Source organism: Buteo buteo, chromosome 7 (assembly GCF_964188355.1).
Source record: "Buteo buteo chromosome 7, bButBut1.hap1.1, whole genome shotgun sequence".
Taxonomy (NCBI): domain Eukaryota; kingdom Metazoa; phylum Chordata; class Aves; order Accipitriformes; family Accipitridae; genus Buteo; species Buteo buteo.
The window spans coordinates 5,192,610-5,220,419 of NC_134177.1; the positions used below are offsets into that span (position 1 = coordinate 5,192,610).

General features: G+C 38.5%; 2 protein-coding genes across 4 annotated transcripts in view; one reads left to right on the forward strand and one right to left on the reverse strand.

The window, feature by feature from the left end:
- Positions 1-2,046: 2,046 nt before the first annotated feature.
- Positions 2,047-15,182, reverse strand: PDCD10 (programmed cell death 10). 3 transcript variants are annotated; one of them, XM_075031346.1, is made up of 8 exons: positions 15,029-15,182; positions 8,080-8,294; positions 7,361-7,414; positions 5,878-5,995; positions 5,088-5,214; positions 4,628-4,706; positions 4,229-4,311; positions 2,047-2,531 (listed from the first exon to the last, which is right to left on the reverse strand). In XM_075031346.1, exons 2-8 carry the CDS (start codon positions 8,173-8,175, stop codon positions 2,450-2,452), a joined length of 639 nt encoding a protein of 212 aa, XP_074887447.1. In that variant the 5' UTR covers positions 8,176-8,294; positions 15,029-15,182; the 3' UTR covers positions 2,047-2,449. The 3 variants fall into 3 exon arrangements, with proteins under 3 accessions (XP_074887447.1, XP_074887449.1, XP_074887448.1); XM_075031348.1 differs by lacking the exon at positions 15,029-15,182 and adding an exon at positions 14,946-14,965; XM_075031347.1 differs by lacking the exon at positions 15,029-15,182 and adding an exon at positions 13,120-13,277.
- Positions 15,183-15,386: 204 nt separating this feature from the next.
- The window catches only part of SERPINI1 (serpin family I member 1), a 51,058-nt gene continuing 38,634 nt past the window's right edge, over positions 15,387-27,810 (forward strand). Inside the window, exon 1 of the mRNA XM_075031349.1 lies at positions 15,387-15,461. The gene's annotated coding sequence lies outside the window, so the exon portion shown is untranslated. The remainder of the gene's footprint in view (positions 15,462-27,810) is intronic.

The following is a 27,810-nucleotide window of genomic DNA, read 5'->3' on the forward strand; positions in this document are numbered from 1 at the left end:
TACTTTTAAGGGTAACAAAAAGAAATCACAATAAGATTACAAATAAAACAAAACATTGGCCAGGCTACCTGAAGCTTAGCCCTATACTTGGTACCTTTGACCCAATAAAGGTTTTCAGAAGAACTGATGAACAGGAACAGTTAATTTCTTAATAGCCTCTTTGATTTTAACTTCAATGAATCAATTAGCAGGACATAACACAGCATTTTGTTTGGGACCCGTCATAATTTTTTTCATTTTTTTTTTTTACTGCACCTGCAAACATAAACATGTTATTATTCAACTAATGATTGCCAACACTAGCTACTGTCCCTCTCAATCCAAGAAGATAGAAGAAAAATCTCAGAATTTTATTGGAATTAAGTCCAATTCACGAAGCATAACCCAAGCTTGCGTGTCTCTCCTTACAGCCACTGGTGCAATCTCCCCAGTACCAAGTGCTCTTTTCAAGACAAATGAAGGATCAGAAACTCTGGGTGCCTTTCCTTTTCTTCTACCTGACTAATTAGTTTACATTAAGCCTGCTGGTGCTACCACTTAAGTTAACATCATCAACAAAGACTACTTAACTTTTTTACTTACAGAATTCAAAGATGGAAATTAAGTATAACTCTAATTTAGTCAGACTGCCTCCTTAGTAGCTGCTAACGTTGCTTCTCTTCTACCACTTTCCAAGAAAGGACAGTTTAGCATGCCAAGCTTTAATAAATAACAAAAAGTTTTAACTACAAACTGTATATGCATCCCTTTGTCATGTTACTAAGCTTGATTTGCTAGTAAACACAACACACCACTGTCAAAACAAAAACCAGCCTGAACAGCAAGCTTTAAGGACCATGTCCTGTTTATAGCTTCATGTAACCAAGAAATTCACAACATACATTCCCAATAACTCGTTTTTACATAATACTCTCCTTCACATTGTTGTATTTCACTATAGTCAGTGCTTTCATCAAAGAAACATTTCCACACACAAATATACAGCAGAACATCCAGTGCTATTTTGGAGGGCTGCAGATGGCATTTTCCCCTTTTAGATCATTTAAGCAGATAACCAAATTCAAAGACCCAGCTGTTGTACTCTGGGTAAGGCACTTGCCCCAAATGAGCTATACAGCACCAGGCCAGTGTGCAAGAAAAGTCTGAATGTACCTTTTCTTCATCATCTATACCTAAACAAGGAATAGTTCTGTAGCAATTGTGCTCTCTCAGTCCGAAGTGACCCTCCTGCAACAGCTTGTGCAGCTTTATAAACTGCTTCACATTCTTCCCTAAACTTACTAGTTATGGTCACATAAGTTTTTTGAAAACTTTCAGATGTTTATTCTATAAAGACCCTATTTCAAAATAAAACTCAAGGTGCACTTCAAAGGAGCATGCAAAATATTCATTAGAACTTGTGAAATATAACCATGAAATCACAATGATAAAATTTTATCTGTCTATCAGCAGTTCTTAACCATCTACATAAACAAGTTATTTTTTTAATCGAGGTCTCACATGATTTCAGTCCCTGAAAAAAAAAAAGAAAGTTGCCTTATGGCATGCATAGTATAGACATTACTAGTGCTACCTGGAAGAGTTCTATCTTCTCTCCCCTTCCCTCCCAAAAAGGTACCAATATAAAACCCAGTTATCTTAATTTTTTTAAATTCACCCTTTGCTGCATACTCAGCTGCATATATTTAAAGTAGTTTTCCACTCAAAACCTTAGAATAGTCTAGGAGTAAAAGCCTGTTAACTCACCACCAACAGAAGATTAAGAAAGAAGTGAGATTTAGTTTCTATCAAAACCAAAAGCACATCTCACTTCTGGGGTTCTTCATTATTTTGTCAAAGACATTTTAATAGAATTATTCTGATGTTCTGGTCTAGCATTAGATCACAAACAAAATCTCAGTTTTAAGAAAAAACACTAATTTTATACTAATTTGAACTGCCAGTAGCTTTAAGCACCCACATAATTTTAATTTTTCCATTTAAGGAATGTTCTGCAGTTCTAGAAAGATGAGTTACGCATTTTTGTTCACATACAAAAAGACAGTCTAACAGATGTAAACTATTTATTGAATATTTGCCACCAATATTGTTAAATACATAATCTTGCAGTTTTCCGCTTTCAAGTTAAAATGTCAGAAACAGAACACCAAATATTTACAATTCTTATAAGGAATGTTACATAATGACACATTAAGGCGTAAATTCTTTTGGCTTATAATTCTGAAAAGAATGATAATAGCAAAAAGTGATGCAAAATCTTCATTGTGAGATTATGATTAAGCTACAATGTTTTACAAAAATATGGTGTAAGATGGCAATAATCCCATTCAAAATCCTGCATTAGGCCCCTCAAGGGGGGCTGATAATTTATACAGTCAAAACTTTAAAATTTACATATAAAGGTACCCTATCCACCATTGAAAAGTACAACTCTCAACATATACAGTTTTCAGGCCACAGTTTTGAAGGTCTGGAGTATCAAGTTGGTTTGATGAATTAGTCGGTTGGCACTTATGAACACATTTATTGCCCTGTTAAAAGAGAAAGATACCACTTCAGACACTTTTAGAAACATGCCATTCAATAAATACAGCATTAAGTTTGGGCAACTAAATATACTGGCATCTAGGCTCTATGCAAATTGGAAGCATACTGATATTCTACCATATCGTGATCTACCTGAATCTTACTGCTGGCAAACAGATAGACTTATTTGCATGGCTAATCCCAGAAAGACTATGTTTATTGGCAGGAACTTAAAGACTTGGGCTCTCAATCATCATTGACATTTCAATCATTTAATTCTGGGGTTTTAGCTAACTAAGAGAGAGACTAGAGCAGATGATTGTTAAACACCTGTTCTTTTGAAAGCTGAACACTTCATCCCCTAGTAATTTCAGCATTTGTGACTCCTTCCTCAAGAAACACTAAGCATGCGCACATGGAAGCAACATACTATTTATCTTTTTATTAAGAAAGACGTGTGGGGTCACTGAGTTTTTCAGCTCAGTAATGACATCTGTGACTATTTTGTTTAGTGCTGTTACCTTCTGGTGGGAACTGGGTATCTTATTCAACACGCAGTTCAGACAGATTTAAATTACTTCTGATTTCCACAAGGAAATACAAGCCTTACCTGGTATTTCTTGCAATATCAATAATACCTAACAGACTTTAAGCTTATGCCCACAATACGCAGCACAGTATTCACTTCACATAGAGCTAAACAAAGCTGGTCTCTTCCAGTATAGTTGGGGTATGTCTCAACATATCCAATCCTTTCCTCATTTTTTTCAGTCAAAATTTTTTCTAATTAACTGCGACTGCTGAGACCTAGTTCATGTGAAAACTTATCTACACATCTGTTCAGTAATCATAAAGCTACCAAGGTCTAAAGTTCTCATTTTGGTATCATAACCAAACTTAGCCCCAGTTTCAATAAGGGGGGGGGGGGGTGGGGAATGCTTTGGTAGGAACAAGGTAGTATTCACAGCTCAAGATTTCCCTCTCCTTTATTAATGTACCATCTCCTGGGTGCTCTTACAGTCTTTGCCAAGCTCAACAAGACCAGACATGAAAGTTAGTTCTCATCTTTAAAACCGTAGCACATAGAACACTTTGTCACTGTCAAAATCTGAGAGGGATACAGTCTTCATCCAAAACAGTCTCTACAGTGAAATACAGAAGAACAGTGACTTGAAAACCCAAGGTGAGGACCTGAAAAAAGCCTCGGTTTCAAGGCTAAAATGTTCAAACATAAAAAGATTAATCAGCTGCATAATTCCAAATACTGTGAAGTACTATAAAGAAAGGACAATAAAAATGTAAATCAAAGAAACACTACACAGACGTTTAGCGTTTGCAAATGATACTTCAAATAGGTAGATTACTTTTTTCAATAAAGCATTCATAAGTTTTTGTCCTTGTATATACACTAAGAAAAACCACACAGGGCCATGAAATTTAACTTCACATATTCAAGTTCAAAGATAACACTGTACATGGGTGTTGTACAGTGGTGCAGTTTAGCAAACTTCCCTTTCCTCAAAGGCATTACAAAAGGAATAAAAGTATTTTAAAGCAGCCGTGATGGTCTGAGGACACAGGTGAGGAAAAAATTGGGCAAGTCCTGAATAAGGCAGCTCATGCCCCAAAGCTTGTCCTATTTTCCCCTGTTAGTCAACAGGGCCTTTCATTATGTAAAATGTTAGTACAAAAACATACTTACTTTCCATCTTTAAAATAAGTTTTCAGAGTATCACTGAAACTTTTGGAGTATTTTACAAACTCTTTCTTTTGGTGCTCAAGTGCCTAAGAAAACAAAAACACCAGGAGCAGAGTCTTAGTTCTCATATTGTTGTGTACAGTGAGAATCTCGACATTAAACCGGTAAGAAAGTTGGCTAACGTTACATTAGGTATAGAAATTTTGATTATTTTTTTTTTAGGAGACATGCAGAGAAATTGTCCTTTTCCTATAAAACTGGTGTGACCTAGCATACAACAATCCTGTTGTTAAAGTATTACGTCATTGACCAGTTAAGCTCTCCTATTCATCCTTTCATCAAAACGATATGCTTCCTCTTATACTATTAAAAATATTGTATAAAAAGAGTTACTGCACATACCCGCCGGTTCTGATATTGGTATTTCTTGAAGACATTATTTACTGTGTCAAGAAGTTCCTTTATTGCACTCGCGATGTCCCTATTTGGCAATAAAAAGATAGTTGTAATATGCTTAAGCTATTCTATTTAAATGTTGGAATTTAATCCCCTTCTAATAATCAAATACTTCTTAAAACAGTCTTTACAGAATAAGCATCAGACAGGATGTAGCAAGACCAAATGCAAGGAGCTAGACCAGTGACATGGGAATTCAAACTAGGAATCAGCAAGTTAAGTTCAGTCTAGTACCGTGGGGCTCTCATTAAAAATCCTCAACTCTGTCCGCCCATTTATAAGCAAGGATCAGGCTCCTTTCCAATGGGAACAGTGTTGTTAGCATACCCTACAGCATTTGAACATTCAGATTTAAATAAAAAGTTTGACAACTCAATCTGCAGAAAAATACATACACAATACTTACTTGATTGTCTGAAGAAACCTCACTCTGTCATTGATCTCATCAGGAATCTTACTAAGAATCTGTTTAAGTGCTCGTGCCTTTTCATTAAGATCTTGGAATTCTGGTTCTGGTCTTTCAATCATATACTCTAACAGGAAGAACATATTTAAAGATACCATTAGTTTTTCCTCAAGTCTCTAGCGACAGCTAAAAACACTACTTCCAAGTGCAGCAGTATTGCAATGTTACATTTAAAGGTGAACAGCAGAAAAATAGCCATAAGCAGAAAAATGCAATACGCTCTGCATCAACAGAAACAGAGTACAACATAATCTTTGTCACTGCAAGTTGGAAAAAGAGCCTATCTTTCTTTAAGTGAGACACTGAAGACACTATACTAATCAAATGCAGTATTAAAATAACTTAAAGCCTACTGTATACACCCCTTCTCTGACAGTGTAACTACTGCTTTTACTTTGAAGCAGAGAAAAGGAACGTGAATATTATACTCCATATATGCTTTTTTCTGGTTTTTAGTATTGCAAAAGGTGGACTATGCACCCACATAATATAAACATAATTCTAAACATTAATTTTCTTTCTCTTTTTATTCAAGTATGTTTTTTAGGGAGATTTAACTTCTCCAAAAGAGGTATTCAAAAAATGCAAACATTATTCTACCATGCTGAAGAAAAAAATCTCTATTAAGAAACAAATAACCTCTTCTGAAAACAGGCATAGAGAAAAGCATGTTCCTAGTTAACAGTGTAATTAAAACCACACTTATTCAACATAAGAGGTAAGATATTACCTTCTACATCATCAGCTGCCATACGCAGAAGAGACTCTGTGAAGTTCACATCCACACTTTTTTTCTCCAGAATTTTCATAATGATGTCCTGTGTAAGACCTGGATTTTCTTTTTCAGCCTGTAGGGCAAAGAAAATTTTTATTCTTAAATATGCAAGACATATTTGCAAGCACAAAGGCAGATTTTCATGTAACTTGCTTCATATACTGCAGGAGTTTTGCTAGAAACTTTAAAAGTCTAATGGCTTTAAACTAGCAGATTACATTGAAAACCATTCTTCCACTACAACATCCATTTTTCTTGGATTACATGAGTGGTTTTGTATAAACAACTTTTCAAATAAGCCTTTCCACTCATTTCAACCTGAGTAAGAAAGTTTTCCATGAAATTCTATATTTTTTTTATATTTCCATAAACATTAAGCTTTGAGACAAAGATATTGTATCCATTCGGATCTAATTCACTCAAACACAGGTGCTACTCCCCCGTCTTCCACATGACATTTTATAAATGTGCCTCTTATGAATCACATCATATGCTCAAACATCATCTTGGAATTGCTTCTTCAAAGAAAACAAAAACAAACACAAACCAACCCCCCCCAAAACACCCTTTTGATTGATGACATATTTAAGTAAAGCTAGACTAACACTGGAGGTATTCACACTATCTATGTTGCTATCAAAAAATTATGCTGTGTTGAATGAGGGTGTGTTGTCTTTTTTAGCTAGCACTACCATTTCTACTAATATCTCAATTTGTACATTATTTGCATTCAGCTTAGCTCCTTACCACCAGTCATAAAAACATTTAACTTGTACGAGCTCTAGTTAAGACTTAAGACTGTCTGGGTACACTCAGATTTAAGTGTAGAAACAGGGAAGTATTACTTAGTTGCATAGCTCACATGTTAAGGTATGTCACGTCTACAATTATTTTTGTTTAAAGAATTTAAAAAAATACAGGAATATGTGTATTTTCATTCTTCAGGAATATAACAGAAAAGTTAGAAGAATCTTTTTTTCCATTTACTGCTGGATGCAAACACAAACACTGAACTTATCCTCAGCCACAAAAAAATCCCATTACCATTCACTTTGTAAACCATTTTCAAAGTCTGTTACATGCCTATTTCTCATGAGCACCTATTCTACATAATCTTGACATATTTAGACTAAGTTTATTATCTTATTACCTTCACTGATGATTCTTCATTTAAGCTTTTGTACTACATGGACAAGACAAGATTCTGTTTGTTTAAAACTGCTCAATATGCTTGTATCATTCAGATTTCTACTCATAACATTTGCAGACATCTCAAACTTACAGTCCATGCAATTGTCCACTTTCCTTTTAGGCTATTGGATTAAGGATGCAGTCTTCAAACACAAAGACACAAAGAAACACAACAGCTGGCTTTTTAGCTTCATCATATATGGTTTACCTTTTAAACAATCATTCTTCAATACAAGTTACTTCTCACCTTAATAAAAGCTGCTCTCAGTGTCTGAGCTGCAGATAGATTTACTCTTTCTAGCTGCAATAAAAGTTCAGAATTATTAGCAATTCTAATGTTATCAGAACAAAACAATTGAAGTACTCATGCCTTGCTTTATATAGCATAATGAAAAAGGGAATTGATAGCAGCATTCAAAATTACTGGTCTCATCTGAGGGAGAGATAGTATAAAGTTTACTCCCAAAGGAAAGACTTCCCCTCAAAATAAAAAACATAAAAATCAAACATGACACTGGACAGATTTTGCATTTATCCAGCCTACAGCAGAAGCCTGACAGAAGCTTTTGAGAACATCTTGACAATCTCCGATACTCGCAGAAAAACAAATATCCTATTAAATTATAACCATTAGCAGTAAAACTGAAATGTATCAAGCTGTTCACAGGTACATGTTCAACTGTACATTACTTCCTGCCATAGAATGCCAGACCCAGCATTTTTGTGAAAATCCTCTGTAAAATGTAAAAAAAAAAAAAGATCAGGGCCATGACAACTAGCAGTCTTTGACGAGCATGATATTGTACTCATGGAAAGAAGGGTAAAACAATGAAGGGTAAAACAACGCACAGAAAGAAGATGGTGTTAGACGCAAAGCTTTCCCAATCAAGATGAGCAACCTGTTACCGTGATCATATTTCCCAATGTAAAGGGGATTATTACATTCTAAAGCAAAATGTAGCTTACCTCATTAAAGACAGGGTACATAACAGCATAGAGAGGCATGGAAACCATAGAAGTGGTCTCTGCTTCATTCTTCATCTCTTCCATTGTCATCCTCATTCAAAGACCCACTTCTCAAGGAAAACACTATAGAAGCAAAAAACTCCTCATTCACTGAAACGTTTCTTCTTTTTCCTCGTTGTGCAAGAATACTTGAAGAACTTGAAAAATATATCGTCCTTAGGTTGTGCAAGAAAAAAAACAAACACAAACACACACAATTATGAATGCTCGTGACTGACAGGTTCTAAAAATGAAAAGGCACAGAACAATGTTAGTTTGTTACTGCCTAGAAACTAGGAATTATTTATGACATGAGTTGAGTAAATATGGAATGACTACTTCATGTAACTTAAAACCCTAATTGAAATCTATTACGTGAATAGATATTTTAAAGACTAAGGTACTACCAAAAAAATTTTACTTCAAGTTATTATGGAATTAATTTTCCTGAAAGAAGGGATTTTATTTGATATGTATTACAAAAATCTTGCCACCACTAGTAAGCAGCAGCATAAGATTCCCGACAACTCCTGTACAGAAAAAGCTTGAAAAGTGTTACATGCTGTAAACTCAAAACCCATACAAATGCATTATGACAATTAACATTAAGACTACATATAAATATTCCATATTTTCACATACGCATCAAGCTGTGATTCTGCCAGAGATCACTGCCTACTTTCTACCCATTTGAATTCCAAATACTGCATCTTTAGTTTTACATAAGCAAAAGTCTTAAGTCATGTTTCCACTCAGGGTGTGTCAACAGCTATGTTAACTCAATGGAAAATTATTGTTCCAGTAACTGAACCTAGGTTTTGGAATTTCTCCACCCAGACCAGCTCATCGTATCCAACACGGAGAGATCATTGCTTAGACCCAGAAATTATGTGGAAAAGAAAAAAGGTCACCCCACAGTTCATAAGAAATCCTTGTTACAGCATGCTAAATTTTCTTTTCATAAGATATTTTAAAAATATTTATACAACATAATTGAGTTTAAAGACCTAAAGCCCAAGTTAGGAATAAAGATACACAGAAAGATATTAACGGTTTTAATTTTTAGATTTGCTTGCAGTAATTAATGCACTAGAGGAGTTTTTTTCCTCCTCATAAGCTTCAGACATCAGGCATTTGTATGTTCGTGTACTGATGTTATTGATATTTTAGTAAGAAGTGAAAAAAGTGAAATTTTTAAGAAACAGCAGAAGCTACTACAGTAATCAATATCACTTCCTAATAGTTTGAACAGTTTAAAAAATGCTCAGATATTTCTTCAAGCTGTATTTCTCCTTATGCTCTGCACTGGCTAAAAAAAATCTTCAGGCTCTTTAAATAGAAGAACAGATATCCTTTTTTGCCCACAGCAGATATATAGTAGTTTAGTTATAATTATACAAGTGAAATTTGTTATTGATTACAGTAAGCACAGAGAAGAACTTGGATGACTACAATTACCATGCATGTCTCTGAGTATGTGATTAGGCAGTATGAACATATCCAAAAGTGAGAAAAGTGAAGAACTGGTCACACCACAGAAACAGCCAACAGCTAAAACATGATTTGAAGAAAAACTAAACATGACTATAGTAACAAGCAACAGCTCTTTATACAAGTCTTCTGATATGGACTGCTTATTGCAAAATCTCATCTTTGTTTCTCTTACTGTTCCAACCCTTCAACATGACATACATGAGCAGATTCCTATAACCACAGAACAGGATTACCGAGACTTTAACAAGGGGACTGTATAGATGAGAGATGTGCACGTGGATGGAATGGCAAAAATCAGGACTCTCACATTTTTATCACCTACCCGTAGATATTTTACAGCTGTCAAGCACATGGAAGAATACAAGTGAATATTTTTCATTCCTCAAAAAGTTGAATATCTTTAAAGAACTTGTTTCAGAGTTACATAAATGCATGCAAGGTCTACTGAAGTGGGGGGGAAGGGAACATGTCTGAACAAGTTTTCACTCACAATTGCAAGTACAAGCTGCCCCATTTATTATACATGCATATTCCCTGCACTAAGACTCTGGCACGTAAGGGGCAGAGGGGATGGCGAGCTGTTTGTTTTACTGCTTAATTCTGCGTTTTTGAAAGTTCAGTAAAAATATATATTCACGCAAGATACTACACTAACAAGCAACACTGAACACAACATTCACAGATTAATTTACTGCAAGTTCTTATCTAGGAGTACTGTATTCTCAACAAGAGTAAGTTTTTAAAACAGCAAAATTGGGTCATTGAACATTGTTCTAGTCTACCTGAAAGATTTCTGATCACAGGAAGAAGGGCAAAAAAGGACAAAATAACCATCAGATATAATTACTTTGTTTTTATGGGTTAGCAGTATCCACAAAGAAAAGGAAATACTAACTGAAATGATGGATTTTTATGATGATGAACACCTATTACACTGCGGACTACCATGAAGAACTTGTTTTCTTCTGAAGAGCCATAAGCTATTGTTACTAATCCACAGTACAGTTAAACCCCCCATATAAAAACAACTATACACCATCTATTACCTCTTTACCAGACACTGACATACTTCAAACAAAATACAAAACCTTGGATTTACATTAACACAAAGGATACAACTGTTGCAACTGAAGACAAGAGGTAGATTTAAATATAGACACACACAAGAAATACATGAGAACATCAAATATTTTTGTTGCCAACATATGAAAAGAAATATATTCAATACATCACACTGGTCCTTCATGACTGCAGAAACCTTCCCATGTTCCAGAAGATAAACTAGGTAGTGTCGTGCTGTCATGCAGGTATCTGACTGCTAACGTTGCCACGCTATTTGTCTTTGCAGCTAGGGATCAACCTCTCCACATCTTTCAGATGTAACTTAGATGCACTGCAGTCTTTGCTAGTGTTAAACAGCAGGGATAAAAATCTTCACAAAAAAACCCACGTTTATTTGCATTACAGAAAGATAGTTTGTCGTAGCTGCACTAAACCACATACAAGTAGTACTTTTGAAGAAGGCCTCAATCCTGATTATGGACCAAATCCCCACGAAAACTGAAGTTTCTGTTCTGTTATTCAGATCAATTATTAGGAAGTCCACTAGCCTTCAAAAGTCTACTGGCCTGACTAAACCCAAAGTTTAATGCCCATTATCATGCAGCAACTAGGAACTTTCAGTATTTCTTTTGGTATGTGATCAAAAGCAGCCATCTGTATCACTGCCAAGCTTTATGACAACACTGTCTTCTAAAAGCTTAACTTCAGTTCACTACAATCTCAAGAGAGTCTTTTATGTGAGACAAGCTTACCCTAGTTTCATCTGCCAATTGTTTTTTTGTATTCTCAAAAAAAAAGATGGAATAAGATTCCATGAGAAGGTGATCCATTAGAACAGCACAATGTAGTTGTGCTGTGCAGAAAATCCTGGCAAATTGCTGTAAGATGCAAAAAAGGTGTTACTCTGCTGGCAAACTTGTTAATTGGTCTGAGGGGGAAGACAAGGTGAAGATGGTAGGTTACTGTCAAATATTAATCTGCATGCAAGTCTGATCTTTTTTTCTTACAGTGATCCCACAAATTCAAATCTGTGTATGTGCAATTACAATCATGCATCATGCTACATCAGATGAAATCAACTGTTGGAGAGAATGTACAGAATGATATAGGGAATTTAAAGAGAATCTAAGTTTGAAATCTACGCTAAGATGCCAGTTAATGCAGTCCTGGCTGCTCAGTCTTAAACCATCAAACACATCAAGCTGTATTCTGAGAGGTACTAACATAGAGTATATACTGTCAGTATAAATCTTAGATTCTAACCTTTAAGTTCCAGCACTAAAATATTATCCCAGCTATTCAGCAAACACTGAGAGAACTGGTACATTTTAGATGAGGAATAAATTTGGAAGGATTCTTTGATAGACCTATTCCCCCATATCCATCCAATGACATTTTAAATCACTCAACTGAACTTTATCAGAAAAAAAACTATGTTAAGATAAACTTCCTGTAAGCCAAAAAGGGTAAATAGCAAAACTTACCACACTTCCCAAAACTACGGTTATCAGTGTCTAAGGTGATAATTTGCTTTCTCTAATCTGTGTCATTTACTGACACACTTTTGGTCACGCACCAAAATCAAGTGGCAGAACTGCAGAGCTACTTAAGAACATAATCATCACAGTATCACTACAGAGTGCAGTGATCTTACCCAAACACACATCTGCTCATTGGCCAGTGTGAAAACAAGCAAGGTACCCATGAAAGAAAGGTGGTGGTTTAACACTATCTTTTGAAACAGTGTTTGAAGAGAAGAGAGAAGATTCTCATGATTTCAACAGAAACATTGGGTATCAATTGGCAGGATTTCAATCTTCAGTTAGGTCATCAGTAGATCTACCTATGGCGCTGCGGTTGTCTCTATTCCCTTCCCCAGGCTCCACCTACCTTAGATCTGGAAAACTTTAAGCACCTTGACGTTAATACTCTTTTTTAGAAAAGTACTGAAGAGGAACAAGGCCCAAGGCAGTGACCTACCAGAATGATTATTTCAATGGTTGGCTTCTAGCAAAAATTACAGCTCTATTCCTGTTAGAAAAAATGCTATCCTTACTGCCAAGAAGGTCTGCTCCACTTTTTGCAGTGAGGATTCAGAAGAGGTTTTACCTTTAACCTGATTCAAGACCCCTGAGTTACCAGAAAAACTAATTTAAGTTCAGAAGAAAGAGTGGGGGAAGGGAAATAGCTGCATGAATTCTACCCTGAATTCAGAGGCAAAGAGCTTGGCTCCTATGTGTAAGACCAATGTGCATGGGAGAAGGGAGTTTAGGTAATTTACTAATTACAGTTGCAAATTTCACAGAAGAAAAGAAATTGCAGAGTATGCCCTTTTAACTACACCCATACCCCACACATAGCTTGGTAACTAAGTTTCCCTTATTAATGGTCACTTAAAAGAAATAAAAAAGCCACACTCCTTTTCCTTGTCAGATGGTAACTTACCTGCCAGCACTGTATTTCAATTATAGATGGCAATTATTTCCCATTGTATAACTTAGGCTACATGGTACAAAGTTTAAAGGCTTTGTGCTTCAGATACAGAACTACTTTCCTTCTTTTTTTAAAACTGAGGTGACTTCATGGCAGCGTGGTTGAATTTTCTGGAATTAGCATACAGATCAACTGTTATGATAACAACCTCCATATTTTAAAATCAGTAAAGATAACAAGAAACTTAAAAAGGTACTCTACTGCACTGATTCCATATTCTACTAACTCTTACACCCAGCAGTTTCACTGAAGAGTTAATAAAAGGAATGTCACCACAAAAGAGCATTGAAGTTTTAAAAGTATCTTTAAATGCCTCTCTCTAGAATAGAGATATGCAGTTTTCAAACATCTCCATACACATATAATAGCCACTTACAGTTGAGTTCACTCTGACAAAGCATAACTGCTTATGCATTTTATTATTGGAAGAGCAATCTGTATGACTAATTCGTAAATCACACAAACTTGCAATAAACTCAAGATGTCTATTTTTAGAATCGTATCAACTTAAAAAAACAAAATCCAGGCTTGCTCTGAAGTCAGGCTTACAATTAGTTCACGTTCTTTCACAGTGCTGAACTACAAAATGGAAGTGATTTAGTCTGTCCTAATACACCCAGCTTTTGTGCCTGCCTAGCACATGAGAAACTATAGCCTCCTGCACTGCGCCCCAGTTTCACTAGTTAGCAACATTAAAATCATTATACAGTATAACTGAAACAGGTCACGGCTCTTAGCATATATAATCACAACAACACATCCCTGTTTCTTTTTTTTCCTCTTTGGGAATGTGAAAGTAAAGCTATTACTCTATCAAACACTAACAGGTAATTCAGTTTCAAACATACAAACGCATCCAACGAGTAAACAAATACCAAAGGGCAATTAGTTCCTCTGATAACAGGAACAGCACAAACATGGGCCAGGCTTTCAGCCATCTACCGGTGCCCCAGCATGTGCAAGCTACAGGAAAGGAACCAGCCCAACTCACCAGTTCAGTGAGCAGCTTAATGGGACACCCAAGCACTGAACGTCTCCCCAGACTGCTCGGTTACCGAGCCGAGCACCGCCCGGGGTCCCCGCTGTCCCTGCCCGGCACTCTCGCTGTCCGCCGCGGAGCGGGGGGGGGGGGGGGCCGGAGCCGCCAGGTTTGCGGGAAGGAGCCGAGATATTTTTTCTCTCTCCTCCACCTGAGAGGGCACTGACCGGGCCGCCGGAGCTCACCGCAGCCACCTGACAGCGCTCCGCTCCGACCTTCGGACGAGCTAAAAATAATAACACATCCGGGCCTAGGCTTCCCAGGGCCGGCCGGCCCTCCCGGGGCGGCCCAGGCCGAGGGGCCTCAAGCCGGGGAGCCCCACCACCACCAGCGCCTCCCCGTTCCACCCCCGAAGAGGGGAAGGCCCCAAACCACCGGCGGGGGAACGGCGGGTCGCGGGAAGGACGGGGAGAAGGACAAGCCCTCTCCCCGCCGCACTCCAGCCTCGGGGAGAGAAGTAAACGGGTCAGACGCCCGGCAGGGCCGGACCCTCTCCCCGGCGGGGAGGCGAAGGGACACTCTCCGCCTTTTTCCTCACACGGCGAGGCCCGAGGCCGCGCTCACCTGCGGCGGGACCTACCGGCGGTCCCTGCCCTGCCCTGTCCTCCTCCCCGCCGCCCCTCAAGCCAGGCCCCGATGCTGGAAAGAGTTTTACGCTTCTAACGCGGCGCAGCCCCGAAGGGCGAGCCAGGCCCTGCGCAAACACACTAGCGGACACCACCCCCCCCCCTTCCCTCACCGCCTCCTCCAAACGCGGCCGCTCCTCCGCGGGCACACGCCGAGAAGGGAAAGCCAGCGGCGAGGCACGGCATAGCACCTCACCTCGCCTCGCCCCGACCCACGGAGCCCTCGAGTGGGCTTACACCGCCGCGCAGGAAACGCCTGCGAGAAGGAGGAGGAGAAGGAGGAAGCGTCCGCCGCTGTTACCACACACCAGGCGTTGTCCGGAACTAACCGGCGGCCGCGCGGGCCCCTGGGCTCTGTAGTCCGCCGCCCGCGGACTACAAGCCCCACAATGCCACGCGGCACCCGGGGGGGCGGAGACAGTGGACGGGATGGGGAGGGGGGGAGAAGGAGGCGGGAGGGCCCAATAGGAGCGCGGGGCCGGGTGGAGGAGGGGGCGGAGCCTCGGCGGGGCGGGGCGGGGCGGTGAGACTAACCCAGGCGCTGGCGGCGGGGGGGGAGCACACCCGCGGCGGAGCGCGGAGCGGCGGGTGCGGCGGCGGTGGTGGGCAGCGGTAGCAGCACCGGGCCGGTGAGTGCGCTAGCCTGGTAGTAGTAGGAGGAGGGTGTGAGCGTGTGTTACAGGCGGCGGCTCCGGTTTTATCGCTTAAACGGAGCGAAGCTTTCTATCGCTCTGTTTCGGCACGCCTGTCCGGGTAGTGGCTGTGAGGAGGAGGGGGCGCGTGGCGGGGGGGGGGGACCGCCGGTGGGAGAGGCGGCGGCTCGCGCCGGGCGGGAAGGCGCCGGCGGCGGCGTTGGCGTTCCGTTAGCGCCTGAGGGGAGGGAGGCTGCGGCGGGGAGAGGAGGCGTGTGGGAGCCAGAACTTAAGGCGGGGATGGGGACACACACGCACACGCACATCCCAAACCCCTTGAGGTGTTCAGTCACCCTTTGTCTCTCCACCTGCCGGCCCCGGTGGGGAGGAAACGGCTCCCGTCTCCCGAGGCGCCCTCAGCCCCGCTCACCAGCGTCTGCGCTTCAGCACCGGCACTTTGTTTTTCAAGTTATACTGTGGTAAGTGTCGCAGCAGTAGTTCTCAAAAAGCCGTCCGTGCCGAAGAAGGTGACGTCGCGCAGGTTTGTGTGGCTTTTCTGGTCGCTGCCCAGCCGGAGCCGTGCTTCTGAAGCCCTTTTTTGAGGAGCTTCTTCTCGTCTGTGGCACGCTTGTTCTGTCAGATCGTTCAGTGCTCTGCAGGCTGTGTGTGTATACGGAGTATTTGGGGGTTTGGGCTATTAAAAAAAACTAAGTAAACTTGTGTATTATTTGTCGAGGTAATTGTGTTACTGGTAAGCTTTAAGATTCAAAGTTTTAAATCATATTTAAAATGAGTTCAATTGTTAAAGCATTAACTTGGTTTGGGATTTGTGTCTGCATTTCTGATGCATCAGTATTAAAGCTAGCTGCTTTTTTTTAAGTACTGCTCAGTATTACCTCATGTTAATAAGACACATGAATCCCAATGCAAACATGTGAATGAGTAGCTAAAGTATTAAACTTGTCAAACAATTGGCTGTAACTTCTTGCAGCAGTGAGATGGCAAAGTGGGAAGACTTTGATGTCTGTCTGTGGGAACAGACAGATCATGTGCGTTTATGTGCGTATGTTGCCGGTCTCCATCACCTTCGCGTAGGTGAGCAAGAAGACTGCGTGGGGAAAAAAAAAAGAAAAAAAAAAAAGGCACCTGGATTGTTATACATCACTACATGTACTGAATTTTGTCCTCCTCGCACCACCTTATTTTGTTTTCATCAGACCTATGTATGATGTCTCATATATCAAATACTCCACACATCTTATTATTAAAGGGCTACTTAAAACCTGCATAGTGTGTATGAATTGTATATTATTAATCACCTATGATCTCTGATTCCCCAGTTCTTGTCTCCTCATTGTTTATGTGATCAGTACTTCAGTCTAATGGAAAATGATGCCATTCAGCTTAGGTGAGAGATGTTTACCAAAATGTCATAGCATAGGCTGAGCCAAATGCATGTCTATGGGATTTTATCCTTTAGTAAAATTAGTACGTTTTAAAGTAAGACTACAAAGCTGCAGTCTTACAGGTGCTAAAACTTAAAATAGAGTATGTTATCCCTCCATCAATTTTGTGATACTTTTCCAGATTCTGTCTTTTAAAGCAGCGAGCTCTTGGACCAGATTCATACTTTCCTATTTTGTGTCTACTTTATTTTTAAGAGTTGTTGTGGCTTGGTTGAGTGTGATGAGGAATAACTGCTGAGGGAGGGAGGGAGGAGGAATGGTTCTTGGCTTTTCCTTTCAAGGTATGGGTTGTCTACAGAATTACACAGGGCAGCTAAAGAGGTAATAGAAGGTGAAGGCTTGTGGCGATGTTAAGTTTGCTATTAAAAGCAGTCATGAGTTCCAAAATTTATCTTCACAAGACTGTCTATCTTTTATGTTCACATTCTCAAGTCAAGTTTGAGATGGAGTTTGGGTTTTTAAATTTGCTTTGACTTTGTCTCCCCATCTACCATTTTAAGTGAATGATTTGTTCACAGGTGTGTGAAAGTATTCATGAAGTTGTCACTCATCTACTTTCATATTCATTGTTGAAACCACACAATATGCTGTGTGTCTGTTGGCCTACTGAACACTTTGGCTACAGCGCTGCCAGCTCAAGTTGATTCCAAAAATGGCTTGGGATTAATGCGCCTCTGAGCTGTTAAATGACTCGCTTCCTGCAGGAGCGTGCTGGTGTGGTGTGGTTTTGTGTTCATTCTTAAGACTTGGATCCCTTGTTACCTCCTCTCATCTCTTCCCCTCAGATGGAAGAATGCGTATATGTTCATACGTAGTCTAGCAGAGTCCTAGGGATGCTACATTGTTGTAATAACTCTTTTGAGAATTTATTCTGTAGATGTAAGTGTCATATTTATGCATAGTTTAATTAAACTTCTAATCTTACATATCACAAAATGTAGCAGGGGAGAGGGGTTAGTGCTAGTAGGATTCTTCGCATCAAGATCTAGCTACTCTTATCTCTTTGAAGTCCTCTTCAACTAACATATCTAATGGGGTTTTTTTCTCAAAATTTCAAATTTTATTTTGGGTTGTTCATCATCCATGAAGATGCATATTTGGTGTGGCAGAGAATACCTTTCAAAATAATTTCTAACAATCCATGTTCTGTGTAGGCGATATGTTACTCTGGCTTTGTAAAACACAGGCTGAATATGAATTAATATAGGGTACAGTCTTTAGGCTGTCCTCATCTTGATTATGCTGTGTGTTCAAAATAATGTTAAAAATTGGTATGTAAACATGGCTTTAAAAATTAATGTCTGGTTTTCTTTATTTTATATACACTTGTTTATACCTGATACAGTCAGAATCTCTGGTTACATGTCAGTGTAATGGGCAGATGGTAGGGAAAGATGTTTATGTAGTCAACTGTGATTAGTGATAACTTAGTATTTTTCCTCAAATACATGAAAGACCAGAGTAGTTAACTTCAATTTGGAAATATATTTAAAATTCTTGGCTTTAATTCATGTCTTTAAAGCACTGCTAGTCTTCTGAACTGGGTGACAAAAGGTTAGCAGAACTTGAGGGTAGGGGGAAATAATGTAACACTTATTCCTGCACGAGGAGAGGAAATACTTTCTGAATCTTTAATTATTGACTTGACAGAACAACATATTTTCTCTAAACTTTGTAAAATTGTGCTGGATATAATGAAGCTAGCCACTTCAAGACAAAAAGTTAATCCTACAATTCAATAATAACTGTAAAGTTTTGGACTTATTTTCCCTCTGCACTTGGTATTTAAAGCAGTACAAAGTGACAGAGATTTAAGTAAACTGTATCCATCACATTAGGAATATACTTTTTTTTATACTGTAAATACCTTAGTACAGTCATTAGAAAGGGGGTTTATGTTGGAGAAGGTATCTAAACAACACAGTAATGCAAGAATTCAAGTAGGATGAATTCCTATATGAAATATAGGAAAAAGGTAATTGCATATTGTACTAAACATAAGTGTAGATAGGATAATCTATGCATTTTGCTAATAAGTAAAGCTATCCTACATTGCATTATTTTAAAACTAAAAGCTTCAATTTCTTTTTTTCTGTTAGTCTCATACACATGCACGCATCCCACTTCTTGTTGATCCCTCAGCCCAGCCAAAGTCAGAGGTTCCTGTTGGAAGTTGTCTGGTGATTCTGCATTTAAAAGTATTAACCCGTTAACCACCTTTGTAGTGTGGTCACTGCCTGGCTTCACTTGGCTGTGCAACAGTAGTGCTCTTTTCTGCCTGTTTGTGTTTTGGGTAGTTCTGGAAAGCATCTTGTTTGGTGGCCTTAATAAAGTCTGTATGATAAAGACTTGTTCTTATGTGGTGTGATTAAAATACCAACTGTGAGGTCATGTTCTGCTTTGTTTAATATACTTCAAAGTTAATGATTATGAAAACTGCAGACTGTGGCTAATGTGATAAAAGCTGTGTGTTATCTGCATCCTTTTTGGTCTTTTAGAATCGTTGCAAGGCAGCTGTAGCTATGAGATGGGCGAAGAGAGAATTTCTTATTGATACGAGCAAATGAGTTAAATATGTGTCTGGCTTTTGGGTTAATAAGGTTTGACCTCCTGTGTTGTAAAGGATTTTTGGTTTAGCTGAGTGTTTAAATATTATGATAATTCTTGAGAAATATTTTTTCAGATCTCAAGACTATTTGAGGAAGAATCAATTGTAACAAGTAATACACTGTATAGACGAAGAAAGTTAAAATAATGTGGTTGTATTCATTTTAACAAAATAGCGAGCCTGTTAATCAGAAGATATCTTTCCACTGATGTACTTCAGCCCTGCAGTCTTTTACCGTTACATCTAAACAAATAATTGCTTAATGTAAACTATTTCTATTTTGCTGTGTATGTCTGACAATTCTAAACCCATGATGACTTGATGGGGCTAATGGACAATTGGCTTCTTCCAGGAAGATCAAATCTGTCAGAATTGAAACTGAAACCGTACTTTATGTGCAGTGGAATTTCTTAGATATATGAAAATAAGCACTTGTTGGCTAGGAATGATCTCTCTAAACCTCGGAAGGACTTCAGTTCCTGTGTTCTTCTGTTTTAATCTATTTTTGTCATCCACGTTTCTGTATGCATAGTAAGTTGGGGGGACTTCCTCATCTGAGAAGAGAGAACTATCCTTTCCCTTCTAACTTTTTTGAACAACATATTTAAGGCTTTGCTTTGCTTTTGGAATTCTGACTGAATTCTGAGAATTTTGCTTGGATACCACAGGAAAGCCAAATGCTTTAACTGCCTTCGCAATAAGATAACATGCCCAAACACTTGCTCACTAGTTGCATTTTCATCTGATACTTTTTAAGCAGTGATGCTGTTCCAGCCCTTGATTCTCTTATAGAAGTTTGGAGTAAGCTGGAGAACTTGGACATCTACTTTTCAACATGATTTTTTTAACTGACCTTGTCATGTCAAGGTAATGTTAGGAGCATGGGTACTTTGCCAATGACAGCCTGTCTGAACTCCTCACGATCACTTAGCCACTGGAGATTGCCTCCTTCCTTGGCAGTATAGCAAAACATTGTTTCTCTGCAACTGTTTCTATGTCTGAGGTAATGTTTGCTGCCCCAGTTTTCCCCATACATCTCCGTTATGTAAGTTGTAGTTAGAAAGAAAATAGGTTTAAAGATTTAAGACATCTTTTTTAATTGGTACACTAAAACTGCCCTTTTCAAATGCTTTTCTTTCCACATTTAAATTAAAGCAGTTCTTGGAGCATTTAATGATTGTGTACTTCGCATAGCAATTTGAGTTCACTGAAGCAACTCATGTTTTCTTTCGTGGACATCTTTTTTCAAAAGAAGTGTTTGCTCTAGTTTCTAAACTATTTAAAGCTATTAATCAAGACCTAAGACAACACAAACAGCTTACTGTAATATCAGGTCTTCAACTTGAGATCCTGTTGATGTAGAAGAAAGATGCCTAGGTCCCTACCCAAATTGCTGTAAGTATATGTAAAGCCTGTAGGTTGAACTATAACCTTTTCATCTGCAAAGAGAAATATGAAAAGTGGGAGGAAAAAAACAGGGAAGCCAAGTTATTTTTACTGTAAATATGTCAGTTTATTGACTTGTTAATTTCAGATTTATTCAAAAAAGCAGGAGGAGGAAACAGTAATGTCTGCCAAAAACAAAGTAATTAGTGGGAGTTGAAAGATGTCTAATGATTCTTACAAGTACTAAAGAGGAATAAACTGGTCTCTTATTAAACTGGATATGGACTTTTAAAACACTGTAGTATTCCATTTTGTCTTTAAAAGCATGTGCACTTACATATGGTGAATAAAAACCTCTTTAATAAAGTAACATTGTTTATTCACAGTAATGTTACAGGCAGCAAGTGTTTTTGTTACTAAAAAAAAAAAAGGCAAAAAAACTCAAAGCTGACTCCACACTTCTAAAATCAAGGTTCAGATAACATTTGACAAAGCTGACGTTTGAGTTGAAGATGACAGAAGAGACTTCTAGTTTAATGCTTAATGTGCCTGCTATACTTTCACAGTCTAGCATGAAAAATAAAGTCTTATTTCATGACTGCTTGCACTATGGACTGTTGTCTTTTTTCCTTGTCCTGTGACTCTGGCTGTGATTAGTCTGGTCACAGAATTCAAACACATCTGTTCTCCCAGTTCTCTTCATCCAAAGACGCTATTAGTGAAGGTCTGCAAGTTGAGGAGCTGGGAAGAAGAGGACAGCAGTGTCCAAGAACCTCTTAAGAGAAGTAAGGCAAGGTGTTGAAAAGAGCAACCATCTAGCGCTTACACTGTCAACACAGGAGATGCAGAGCTGAACCCTTTTAATCCAGCACTGGTTTGGTCTTTGATTGCTATGATCTCATTTTCATCCTGCAGCAATGTTGACGTAAGTATTGCAGGGTAGGGATTACGTGTTGTCTGTAACTGGTAGGAGTGAAAGTCTGGAAGGAATGTCTCACCTTTGCCTTAGGTCATTCCTCTGCATCAGAACTGGACCTTCCCTCTTCATCTGCTTGCCTGTTCCATGTGTCTCCCTCAGTGCTCAGGCCTAACTGTAGAGATCTCCCTCTGCATGCTCTAGCACTTCCTCTGCTATGCCTGTGGGGCTCTGTGCTCCTGCGGTGTGTGCATACAAATCTTTGCTTCTTTCAATCTTCAGGAGGCATTGCCCACCCCTCCTTACTTCTGCCATCTGAAAATGCTGTTGCAAGGAAGCAGAACTGTGAGGAGTACTAGCTGTGGCTTTCTCCTTAGAGTAAGCAGGAGTAGTTTCATTACTACCAGTTCAAACAGAAACTAAGTGGTCTGTGAAGTATCCTGCCCCCATGTGAACTTGTTCAGATGTGGGTTGTGTTTTGGGTTTGTGTTTTGTGGTTTTTTTGTTTGTTTGTTTAGCCAGAGACATGAGGTAACAATCTTAATAGAAGGATGATGCCTGATGGGACTAAGCAGCCTGAAACAATGTTTGTGGTGCTTCGTAGCTTTAAGTGTTCTTGTTCTTCCTGGGGTCAGGTTCTGAAGTCTCGGATGCCATGCATGCCTGAATGCAGCTCCTCAATTCACTGTTACATCTGTGGTCACTACATGCTATAACCATCCTTGTTTTCAATTTCCTGTATGAGAGTGCCTTCAGTTAGTCCTCCCCAGCATCTCTGAGGTGTAGCACATGTCATGGTAGCACAAAAATCCATGTGGATTTTACAGCTTTTGGAGTTTCCCCTTGCCCAGAAGCTACTTGGTGTCATCTGTAGCTGGCAGTTTTCACCTGCCGTCCCTACTGTGCATGTGTTGAAATACTAAAGAAAGCAGTGTATTAGATCTCTGAGGAGATAGGAGGAAAAATAAGTGTCAAAAGAACAAGTAAGCCGAAACATAGAATCATCAAAGAATCATAGAATGGTTTGTTTGGGTTGGAAGGGACCTTAAAGATCACCTAGTCCCAACCCCCCTGCCATGGGCAGGGACATCTTCCACCAGACCAGGTTGCTCAAAGCCCTGTCCACCCTGGCCTGGAACACTGCCAGGGATGGGGCATCCATAGCTTCTCTGGGCAATGTCTAATTATGGGGGATAAATGTCTAATTATGGGGGATATGGAGCAGCAGGGTGTATAGAGAAGATATCCATGAACATGAGTAAAACAAATTGACTGTAAGTAGATTTATTTTGAGGAGATGATATGCATGAAGCGAAAAAATGCCATTGGTAGTTTTTCATATATGAACATGAGGGAGGAAAGTGTACATACAATATCAAAACACAGTACACTTGTGAATTTGACATAACTGATACCAGATCTTCATATATGAAACGACAGCAAAATACCGTTTAGCATGAAGAGGACAAACTTTCACTCAATCTCAATGAAAATAAATTATTGAAATGATGGAAGCATATTTTGCAACAAGAACACAAGGATATCTTCTATTTGGAAGGAGAGGAAAGCAACATAAATTCAAATCTGCTTATAAGAATTGTTACAAGGAGCTAGGTCTAATAGGGTGTCATCTTACCTGTAGTGAAAGGCCTGTGGAGGCAGATTTCTGATAATGTGTGTTCCCGCTATTTGTCATTTCAGGATTGGTAGAGACTAATTCAATTGATATGCACCATTCTTTCCTAATCCTTACTTATGTAACCATTCTATATTTGAGTTATTACTTCATTTCTTAAGAAATATAGGGCTTTAGAAGTACCCCCAGAAGTATTGCTGAAGCACCAAGAGAGCAAGGACAGAATTAAATTTTTGCTTTCAAAGGCCCTAGGATTGTCCTGGGTAGGCTCAGAGAATGCTACACCAATGGACAGGATAGTTTTAAAGGAAGAAAAAAAAAAGCTTACTTTGTTTTAGATCCTTTGGTAGTGGACAAGTCATTTAATCTATACATAACCTCTGTTTCTTTAATGTAGAAGGGAAACAGACTCTTCTACTCATAAAATAAAATCCAGTAATGAGTGTGAGGCATCTAGGTATTAGTTTGTTAAAGGGTAAAGGTCTATTTGGATGTGATTAATACTTTTAACAACCTTAATGTATTGTATATAAGCTGTGTAAGCAACTAGGTGGTTATATAATTAATCAGCCATGGTGGTCTTTGCTATCCTAGAGCAGTTTGGTATAGATTTTTAGAGATATTAGATTGTTCGTTTTACTTACTCTAAGGATAAATGGTAACATTTATCATAGACTTCCCATTTTTATTTTGTAAATCTTCCAATACAACGATTGAATAACACTTTGAAAGCTAACAATTGCAAATCCTAGATATTGTTTGACTTGTGCAGGTATTTTGCACTGTTCTGATCAAAGTAACAAATATTGTCAGTAGATTTACACAACACATAAATGTTATCTATGTTCAAGGAGGCTGTTAGAATACAGCATTCATTTGGAAAATATTTGAGATAATGTGTCATTCGCTCTAGAAAAATTCAGTGTTGAGTTGAATTTCAGTCAAGGCTGTGAAAATACTTGATACCCTTTTGAAACAAGAAATTGTGCCATCACTGAAGTCTTGCGAGGCTGTGGATACGACAGGAAACAGCATATTAACATGAAATTTCCATCTTTGTTTCATGCTTAAATGGAGTAGATCTCAAATCAGTTCATTCAAAAAAACAGCAATTTGGAACTACTTTACAGAGCTCACTGAGGCAACGTGCTCTTGCTAGTTCACTTTAAATAAGTATTATGGAGACTACTGCAGACTTATTTAAATTACCACTAGTTTTATTTTCTTACATTTTACCTGGTTGACTAGAGAAATAACATTTTTCTGACTGTCTTCTGGCTTATACAAAATATAGTTAATTAAGACATGCTATACTTTCTCCCCAGAGTCAAAGTGTAGTGTTCAGCTGGCCGACTTGCATGAATAATCCATCACTGTGAATTGTTAATTTAGAAGACAAGCTATGGTAATTGACGTCTTTATGCAAGCTATGGAAATGCTTAGGGAAATCACTTATTTTTCTTGTTGATACATTTTTTTAATTTGTTTTAGAATATTTCTAGGCCTGAGTAGTGTTGGGCTGTAGCCTCTGAGACAGATTCACCTGAGATTAACTGTTTCTGTGGGAATGTGATCTTTTTCTTGGTTTTGAGTAAAAATCTGAATATTCTTATTCTGGAAAACTCTTAAAATTGTAAGACTTAACCTTGGGCTAATCTTGTGCATATATACTGGACGAACCACTGTTTAAGTTCTGCAACTTTCTAGTAAAAAGGCCTGGCACAGTGATATTAGCAGTAGCCTTTATGTGGTAAAAATGCCTTTCAAAAATCAGGACATTGTTATATCTGATAATTCAAACAGGGATTGCAAGCACTAATACATACTGTGTAAGTTGTTATTTAGACCTTCCCATATTCTGATATGTTGGAAGTGATTACCTGATGAGTTGACAGCACATTTCTGCATCAAACTAAGTATATCAAAGGCTGATGATATGTCTATTTTGTCAGAAGACTTACACTTGAAGGTAATTTAGCACACAATTCATAAAGTTTGTTTATATGGTCAATTATACTCTGTCGTGTCTGTATGGCAAGAAAAGTTACCAATTCTGTTTCCTTTGTAGGAATCTCTTAACTTTCACAGATAATTAAAATATTAGGGTTTGCTAGTCTATGGTGATACATACCAATAATTTTGCCTGTCTTCAAAACAAGAAAGATCCAGCCAGGTCAGTATTCGAATGGGAGCTGAGAGCTTGGTGGTAGTAGCACTTATATACAGTAGCAGTTCAGAAGCGGAGTATTGGTAACCCATGATAAAGGTGTCAGGTTGCTCAGGTAAAATCACAGAGTGGCAGTGGGGTTTGTATTATTACAGATCAAGGTAGCTTCATTTCTTCTTTTATTGCCAGTTTCTTATATTTGAAAATAAAAAGTCTATTCCATCTCCAAATTCCTCATGTATCAGCAACCAAAGATGTTTGTCTTCATTTTTTTTGTCTTTCAACTTTGTACATTGTATTGCAGTTGCAGAAAGGTTATGTACTCCTCCTCAAACAAACTTTTAATTTTTCATTACAGAAGAGATTTTTATGAACTTAAAGTTTTTAATGTGTGCATGCAGATTTCATATATGCAAAGAATTGAAGTCTTTCAATTTACTTTAATGGGTCTTGGACTACAAGTACATAGTACTGTTATGTTTTGTATTGTGTAGAGGAAACTTCTTAACTACTTCTCGTGTGCTCAGTAACTGAAATGCAAAGTGGATCCTTTCTACATATAGTCTTTAAAATGTAATGATTCTGAAAACAAGCAAGCATATGGGTTTTTGTGTTCTTTTTTTACCCTGGAATATTTACCTCCCATTTAGGCACCAAAATAGAGGCTTGTTTTATCTCATGTGCTTGGCTCCTCCTGTTTGTTCTCAGCTGAGCCCTGGTGTGCTGCACTCTCAGAAATTCAGGCCTGAGATTTGGCATTATATATGGGAATGAAAAGAGAAAATGTTCACAATAAACCGGCATTTGAGCTTAATTCAAATAGGCTTTGCCACTTTGGTTCAGTTTTATAAAGTATGAGAACTATCATATTGCTGGTAGCTTCAGTTATTGAAAAATGGTAATCACAACTTTTATAAAATGAGATAAATGATGTTTATTAATGCTTCCTGTGAACATACAGTGACTTGGCCCTAGCACATTAAGTACATAATTGGGTTGTGTAATTAACTTTTTTCCCCTATGGATTGAGCAGCTAAACACACAAAACTTACTGAGTAGCTCCAAAATATTTTTATAATATTAGTTCAAGCCAAGGGAAAAAATCTGTAATTTTTCAGGCCTTTTAAATAAAAGCAAAGATGCATAGTGAACAGAACTTTGTTCCTAGTGGGGTTTATATGCCAGCCATAAAAGTCACAAAACAGTGACTAATTCTGTCTTTCCATACCTGACACAGAGATTTGAACCTTACTTGCCCACTTGGCCAAAGAATTCCAAAATAATTGAACCAAAAGAAATTTTGAGCTGTACCTTTCCTCGTTTTCCCTTAACAGTTGTTTCATTTTGCATAGAACATAGATCAAGAGCAGGTTTATATAGTCTTTTTCTCTTGCTTCCCCTCTGATGCATCTTCCATGTGAGATCACTATTCATTAGGTAGATAAAGTCCTTTTCAGCACTGTTTTTCAGTGTGTAAGAGGTACATAGTTTTATGGTTCTTAAAATGGGGCCATAGAATGTATATGGGTGGGGATGTATGTGTGTGCATATGGACGTATATGTGTATGTATATGTATCTTTTTCAGAGTGTGGAGGATGGAAAAAATGTATGCTGTACACAAGAACTTTGAAACTCACTCCTCTAGTTCGTCTGCTTTCCCAAGTAACAGTCAATTGTCTCTCAATTCCTGACGTGCTTGTCTAACCTTCTTAAAGGGATCTGGTGGATATGGGTAGATCTAGAGACCTCCCCAGGCAACCTATTGCAGAGCTTCGTTGTCTTTGCCAGAAAAACGCTATTGTTAAAATCCAGCCTGATGTTTTGCTGCTACAATTTGAGACTCTTCTTGTCCTGTTCACTATCTGTACACAATCAGAATAGTATTTTAATTCCTCTTCTTTTCTTCTCCCTCCATGATTGATATCAAAGATAGAGACTGAAATAAAACATCCCCAAACTGGCAAAATGTGAGCTTTTAAAACCACATTACTTTCATACTTGGCTACCTCAGCTGGCATTTTTGTTAGTCCAATTAAAAAATAAGCACCTGCCTTAAAGAATTCATAGCTGGACTGTTGTCACAGTCAAGCTTAGGAGAAGATTACTTAGACATGGAAGATAGTTCTGGTTTTTGAAAGTTCATAGTAACCAGCTGGACCTCTTTGA